The sequence below is a fragment of the Plectropomus leopardus genome, chromosome 5 (assembly GCF_026936395.1).
Source record: "Plectropomus leopardus strain MGB_pleo_1.0 chromosome 5, ASM2693639v1, whole genome shotgun sequence".
NCBI classification, from domain to species: domain Eukaryota; kingdom Metazoa; phylum Chordata; class Actinopteri; order Perciformes; family Serranidae; genus Plectropomus; species Plectropomus leopardus.
Window position 1 is genome coordinate 7,819,503 of NC_142180.1, and position 8,337 is coordinate 7,827,839.

Here is an 8,337-nt window from a genome sequence, read left to right on the forward strand (position 1 = left end):
AGACGTGACTGCACATATATCATCTGACCACAGGGTCATTTCCATTTGTTTCTGTCGTCCCGGCCGCTGTATGGGGTTTATGTCTGAGGACAGAAATTGCTTTTGGGCTAATATGAACATGTAGAGCAGGAGCATCAGTGTATGCACCACCTGCTGGGAATCACAGTACTGAACTGATTTGAGCAAAGTTGCTTTTCCAAAGACGACAGTGATTACAGTGCATGTTTATTTCCAGGAAGTAAAAGTAGGACTAAACATTTATGCAAACATGCCCCTACACAAATGGCTTAACACACATACAAACATCGGTAGCAAAAGCAAATTGAATTGAGGCTCTAAGCCCTAAAAAACAAGTGGGCCTGTTACCCGGCAACATGTTTGCTTAAAGATATGCTTGCCCATTGCATCTTAAAGTACCTACAACTCACCAAATATACTCCCAGCTTACTGCTGATTAAGAAAATAAAACATAAAGAGTGAGCTGAGAGGCATCTAAAGGGGTTTAGGGATACAGTGAAAAATACGGAATGGTGAACACAAATACTTACTTACAGTCCAAAAAAAAAAAAAAAAAGCAAACAATATGGCCATGCTGGATCAGGCATGTTCACACATTAGTGAACACTGCATAACAAAAACGTACATATAAACTGTGACAATTTAAATAGAAACACAACACTGGTTTTCTATCCCATTTTTCACAGGTTTAACTCTTTATTTCAAAAATATGGGAAGAGGGCAATGAGTAACATAACAAAAGTAAAGTAAAAGTAAACAAACAAACAAAAAACAACAATAACAAACAAACAAGATAATACTCAGAAAGAACAACCTTCGTTAATTGCATAATTTTAAATACATTATTTAGAGAATTATAAATACAGTTAGTTTCTGGACATTTTTCCCTCTTTTTATTTATTTATTTGTTTTTTAACGTATCTAATAATGTGTGATCAAACTGGATTTATTATCTTGGAAAAGGAGGCTCACCAACACAGATTTTAACAAATTTGTGACCAAGGTGTGACAGAAATACATCTATTGATTGCATGTAAATAAAAAAATATGTTACAAATGTTCAGTTTGTTAAGTATACATAGAAGTCTTTCCATGCTGACATTTTGAAATCTAAGACTCATAACTTAGATTGCACAAAACTGGCAATACATGGCTGACTTACTCACTGGCACACTGGTTAAACACTTCAAAAACGCACATACAGAATGATAGTCAAACATTTGTGTTCATATGAACCCACCAGCTGCTCTGTGGTAATATTTTTTTACACTGTGCAGGTAGTGCCCTCTTGTGGCCACAAACAGGTATTACACTTTCAACATGTAAGTCACAGCACATCTTTACAATCGATTGGTTATTACCTGGTGATAAATAACTCAACCGCAGTGACATTTTCAAGGATGAATATCCTGATGTATATGTATCTCCGAGCATTTTTTTCCCTGTTGCTCCAGCTATAATAATTGATGATAATAATCCTCATATTTTCTTGAGGGCGTTCACAGATGTGTGACCTCTGGCAGGCTGCTGGCTCTCTCTGTCTGGTTGTGTTCAGCAGGACATTTCGTGTAGAGCACAGTATACACACCTCTCACGATAAACAGCACAGAAATGGCAGCAAAGTACAAGGCGTAGACAAGGAACTGAAAAGAAATGAGAGGATTACTTGCACTGTTGATGTCAACATATAAATGACTTTTGTCACTGGTCGTCTGTTTTCCCCTGAATGTTTACTGAATGACCTTCAAATAGCATTAATTTTTTCTGACTCTAGTAGTTTCTCCAATTTCTAACTTATTGTAAAAGCTCTCGATATGCTACTCAATTGTCTTTTTACAATGCGTTTACAAATAAATAGCATACGCAACACGTTAAGTACATGGACATACAAGCATAAATCATCTCTTGAACTCAGTGTGCGATTTGTGAGTAGATCGGTACCTGCGAGGTGATGGTTAGCTGTATAGACTTGGTGTTGATGATGATGGCGGTGAGGACACTCTGGAGGGCGGTACCCACAAAGCTGTTAACGCCAAATACCAACCCATATCGCTCCCTCTTCAGCTTTGTGGCTATCTGAAAACTGGGATATACATATTATACATTAGATATACAAAGTAAAATTTGCTTCTTGCTTACACACTAGGATAAATTATTACTTGTATTACTATTAAGAATTTATGTTAAGGACGGGCAACAGAGGACAATCAGCTATGGAAAAAAATAAATAAGCGAAATATTCTCATCCCAACTCATCACATGATGCCGCTCTGTCAGTGGCCTTATGCATCTACTGGTTACTTGTTGTCCCAGTTATGTTCAAAATGAACCTGACTAGTGCTGATGTTCTGCCACATGCTGATGTCTAGCAGGTAGTATTAAACATAGTCACCATTTTTGTTCAGGGTGTTAGCATGCAAACACTTTCTGATTAGCATTAAACTACAACTACTACAACCATAATATCCTGGACTAAATTTCATGCCAATCCATCTATTAGATGTTACGATATTTCACTAGTACGAGGTAGTTTGTGTGGGAAAGACAATGGATCACCAAAGTCATTAGGATTCATGCTCTGGGGACATGGATATCAGTATTAAATTTCATGGAAATCCATCAAAGAGTTGTAGAGAAAATTCAATTTAAAGTAAAAATGTCAAGCTCATGGAGACACTTGAGGAAAAGCCAGGGGATCAAAAAAGTCAATGGGATTTATCCTATGGGGACCATGACAGCAATCTATTCAGTAAACTGAGTTTAACCAACCTCGTGTGGTGGCATTGCCATCCCTAAGTAAAAAAAATGTTTGTTTTTTAGTCTCAGACATGTGGACAAGGAAAACATGAGTGTCACAATATTAAAAATGTAGGGAAATAACCCACATTGGTGTAAGTGGTATTTGATATGCTCAGGGTGGAAATCTTTACACAATGTGAGTATTAAGCATGGATGGAGCCAAAATTACCCGTGATAACACAAATAAAAAGCTAGAACAATCTGCTCAAAGGGTAAGTCGAGCGATTCTGTCAACAATAGATATGGTGTATTTGAAGTTTTAGAATATTGTCCAATCAACACAGAACTACAAAAAAGCCCATTATAGCTCACGAGGCTAATTATTAAAACAAAGCATCTTTTGATGAAAGTGCAATTGTGGCATCATATATTCAAATTCTGCAGAGTAGATTCATACATGTGTTCATTCTGACACACGGTATTTGTGGATTACTCACCAGCCATCGGCATATACAGTTTTAGCCCTGACAGATCCAAAATGCATTCTTACGTGCAGATGGTGGCAAGCTGCATGTAAATTGTTTTGAAGAGGAAGAAGCACATGTAGCTGATCCAGATGTTGTCAGTCAAATCCATGAGGAATATCACCCCACTGATCACGAACGTAAAAACCCCCAGGACCAGTTCCCCCCATACGGACCACTCCATAGATACATGTCCCACAACAAAAGTGCCTGCAGCTCCTAATGGAGAACAAAATCACTCTGTGAGTCAGAACATCACTAAGGACTAGAATAACATGTATAATGAATAACACAATAACAATACATAAACTATTTAGCAAATATGCAACCCTGTCACCCAGGCATTACGTGTGCACGTTACTAAACTGGTTTCTTAATTATGGTCTTAATTAAGATTAGGAAAAGTTTGTAATTTGGGGTACATTTTAATAAATAAAGTAATGAAGAATGCTCTCGTCTTAGATTTAAGCATCAGAAGCAATTTGATTAATGTTCCGGAAAGATTGTGATTTACGTTAAACGTTCATTTGAAAAGGTTATAAAATTAATTGTGCTCTTGTCGCCATGAGTGATTAATGTCATTGTATTGTGAGAATGCCTATTTTGTCAGAAAATAACTGAAATACATTTTCAATAAACATTTTGCTGAATTCTGAATAAGTTCTTTGTGACTTTTTCTTTTTTAAATTTTTTCAATATTAACATTTTGAACATGCCACTTAAGTTATTAAACAAAAAAGCCTCACTAGTTTAGTCAAAAATATCATTTGACAGACATTACCTCTTTAAAGAAACCCCCAAACCACTTTTTTAGTTGACAAACAATATACAGTCATGGAAAAAATTATTAGACCACCCTTGTTTTCTTCAATTTCTTGTTAATTTTAATGCCTGGCTCAACTAAAGGTGCATTTGTTTGGACAATTATAATGATAACAACAAAAATAGCTCATGAGAGTTTAATTTAAGAACTAAGAACTATTCATTTTCCATGGTTTTCTTGATAATAACCAAAATTACTTAAATTCTTACATCAATAGCTATGGCATTGCACTGCCAAAAACACTACTTTCAAGCATTCCATGTTTTCTTTTCTGTTTGCTTTAAACACATGATACACACAAGAGTTAATACTTGATTGCATAACCATTGTTTTTGATGACTGCAGACATGCATCTTAGCATGCTCTCCACCAGCTTCTGACATTGTTCTGCTGTCACAGCAGCCCATTCCTGTTGGACAAATTCAAACAAATTTTCTTTGTTTTTGGGCTTGTGGTTCTCCATTTTGAGTTTGATGATTTTCCACAGGTTTTCAATTGGATTAAGATCTGGTGATTGAGCAGGCCAAGGCATGGTGCGAATGTTGTGGTTCTCCATCCAGGCTTTAACTGACCTTGCCGTGTGGCAAGGGGCATTGTCTTGTTGGAAAATCCAGTCATTCGAGGCAGGAAAGAGTTTTCCAGCTGATGGAAGAAGACTGTTTTCAAGGGTAGTCCTGTACATGACCTGGTTCATTCGGCCTTCACACAATTGCATTTGCCCTGTTCCACTCAGACTGAAACAACCCCAGATCATGACTGATCCACCCCCATGTTTTACTGTAGGGCAAGACAGTCTGGGTTGTAAGCTTCTCCAGGCTTCCTCCTAACCAGTAAGTTGGCTGGAGTGGGCATCAATTCAAAATTGGATTCATCACTGAAGAGAACCTTAGCCCAATCATCAACAGTCCAATCCTTGTGGTCTCGAGCAAAGAGTAACCGGGCCTTCCTCTGCCTTTCATTGATGAAGGGCTTCTTGCGTGCTCTGTGTGACTTCAAACCAGCTTCAACAAGTCGGTTTCGAACTGTCCTTGCGGAACAAGTCACATTTCTCGACAGTGCCCACTCATTTTTAAGGTCCCTGGAGGTCTGACGACGATTCCTGACACAGGAACGGATGAGTGCACGGTCATCTCGTGGGGTAGAAAGACGTTTCCTGCCACGGCCAGGTAGCAATTTGGTAGTGCCATGTTCAGCTTGTTTTTTTTTGTTGTAATGAACGGCTGTCTTGGAGATCTTCAGTTTTTTCGCTACCTGTCTCTCCAATTTGCCAATTTCCAGCAGTGCCAAGATGGCTGCCTTTGTGGCTTCACATAATTCTTTTGTTTTAGGCATTATGTGAGAGCTGACAACTTCTGAGTTGTGCTATGGCTTGAATGTAAGCAGGAAACCACTCTAGGCCTTTGCATGTGCAGTGCTGCTTGTGACATGAAATGGCCTCTTATATACCCTGGGAATCAATTAAGCTTAAGAATGTCAAATAGGACATAAAGTATTATGTGACCAGCTGCATTTTTTGTTGTGTTCATTGTATTATACGTTTAGTGGTACCAGATATTAGAATGAACAAGAAATTGAAGAAAACAAGGGTGGTCTAATAATTTTTTCCATGACTGTACATGGGTATTTTCTGGTGTTCTTGAATGATTCAGGTCCAACTCTTGACATTTGAGTGCAAAGTATTAAAGTTATACATATTGTGTATAAATATGCATAATGACTGCCCTCCAAAGGTTGAAACCTGGCTATGCAATTGAATTTTGCTGTCGGCTGATCCTGGTAGCAGGAGTCTATACTAAATCACCAACCAAGGCCAATGTCACCATCTGCCGCTGCCCTCTCACCAATCAACTAATTTGTGGGTAGGTTGGTGCCATGGATCAAGAGGTGGGCAGCACAACTGAGTGACTGGTTATGTCTTATCCCCCCTCCCAGTCTTGCCCATCTTTGATACTTATGTAACTTTCCAGGGAGGAAACATTCAAGTCAAAAGTGGGGGGTTTAGTTACTCTTGGGCACTTGGGAGAAAAATTAATATAGTCAGAGTAAAAACCAATCTCTCTCTGTTCTCTTTGTAAATCCTGAATTCAACACAATACTTCATAAGTTAGTTATAGAAATGGAAAAATAATACCAAAGAAACAAATATAATGAAAATAATAACATTACAAGAGAAAAAAATACATTAGTAATAGTGAATAATCACACACACACACACACACACACACACACACACACACACACAAAGAACATTTTGTGAGGTAGGCTATAAGATAATGGGGCAAATCTAACACTATAGATACAAAAAGATAAAGACTTTTTCAGAGGTACACTGACATGGTTCTGCTGCACACTTATTCAATTGATATACCCTTGCCCTGATGCTAAAAGTAAACAGACAACCTGGATGGATGGAAAATACAGAAAATGTACTAGCACTATGGATAAAAGGCTCTATCTGGCCTGGAGAAAACATCAACTATGAGAAAGAGCTGCAGCAATGGACACACTGATTTGATTTAAAAAGACAGATAATAGACAATTACCCGTCATCATTACATGTATCTTGATGAATGTTATTTTTTACAGGTTGTTTTTTACAACACACCATGTTTTGCTATTCACTGTCTACAAGAAAAAATAAAAGTAACACAGTTCTCAATTTAGCCACAGGGTGGCACAGTGCAGCTCTTACTCATCATAAAGCTCCTCTCACCACGTAAAAGAGTTATGTGGCCTTTATCTCTGTGAATGGTTGTAAAGCTTAATAGTCAAGATACTTCAGAAGACTGGTTATTTTAGTACACTCTCCGCTTGCTCTACATCTTGTCCTCTCACACCACTTCCTCTCACTAACATATTCATCACGTTCTACGTATAACCACAGCTGACCTGTCAAACCTTTCCTATAATTGCTGAAGGTTGAATAAAGACTCGACCTGGATTGTATTCAGTAATCTGAGTGTAAACAGGGTTAATCTCCAGGGACATGGATTTATTCACCCAGAGTTTTCTATCCACTAGAATAAAAAGATAGGCTTAGTATAATTGCTTTACTTATTTAAAATGTGTACATTTCCTTTGAGTCCTTCTCCATCTGTGGTCAATCAGGGCTAATAGTCCAACATGGACAGGACCCAGGCCTGTGTGTATTTAAGATGTACTTAATCAATCCCCCTGGCTCTGATTAGCAGAGGGGGGTCAAACGGAGGCTGAATAATTAGACCAGTTTCCACAGCAGAGTCAGATAGAAGCATAGAAGGGTCAGCAGAAGCCAGCTGTACTGCTTCATAGAGATGGATCAATAATGCAGCCGGGCTCTACAGTATGTTCAAAGAGCAGCAGTTCATGCTAAATACCAAATTGGTGCTTATATCTCAGTCTAATTGGATAAGTGTGCTTATTCTATCATTTAACTCATTTTATATCTGATGGCAAGAGATCCTTACGCCTGAGATAGATTTGCATTTTAAAAACCAGCTGCATTATGAATAGAATTGTTTACACACTTGCTTATGCATCACACATGTTTGGTGCACTGGTCCCATGATTGCCACCTTCCAAAATATGTGGGTTATGCACAGCTTACTGACTCATAATTACGTAGAATATTTACAAATTTGGAAGAATTACTTTTGGTAGAAAAATGTACAAACAGTACATGAGAACAGCCTTGCACTATACTGCCCCTACCATTCATGTGCATATTGCATCTTGCATGAAAGTATAACATTGATTTCTGAGGACATGCACAGCCAACGCTCAAAAGAGACACAGGATTCTTGAGGCAGGGGTTAATGAGCACAGGAATACAACACTGAAAGCATGTACATTTCCATATTTATAGAGCATCAACAGAGTTATCTGGTCCAGATATTTATATCTGGACCAGAACAGTGGACAGACCCAGTGAAATGGCCATCTATAGATCCATGTGGACACTGCATTCTATATTCCATGATGCAACGCTTTTTAGATGTGCCCCTAAATATTTACATCTTTTAAATGCCATGCCCCCAGTTTGTGAAAAAAGGCTTTCAGTTAAAACAGTGTAGTCTTCAAGTCCAAATTGAGTTAACCCCGTTGACATTATTAGCTTCACTGTGACCACATCAGTCTTGGTGTGAGCATAGTTTTCAAGGTTCAAAAACAGACTGCATGCAGGGCACAGTACTTATGAAGCCTTTTCTAATGTGTGTGGCATAGATGAGGAAAAATATGTGACCTCATGCTGTG

At 38.2% G+C, this 8,337-nt stretch overlaps 1 protein-coding gene across 1 annotated transcript; it reads right to left on the bottom strand.

The window, feature by feature from the left end:
- Positions 1-893: 893 nt before the first annotated feature.
- LOC148189518 (thiamine transporter 1-like) lies at positions 894-3,677 on the bottom strand. The gene is made up of 3 exons (XM_088077453.1): positions 3,308-3,677; positions 1,960-2,101; positions 894-1,661 (listed from the first exon to the last, which is right to left on the bottom strand). The coding sequence occupies exons 1-3, from the start codon at positions 3,463-3,465 to the stop codon at positions 1,518-1,520; spliced, it is 444 nt and encodes a 147-aa protein (XP_087933579.1). The 5' UTR covers positions 3,466-3,677; the 3' UTR covers positions 894-1,517.
- Positions 3,678-8,337: the final 4,660 nt, after the last annotated feature.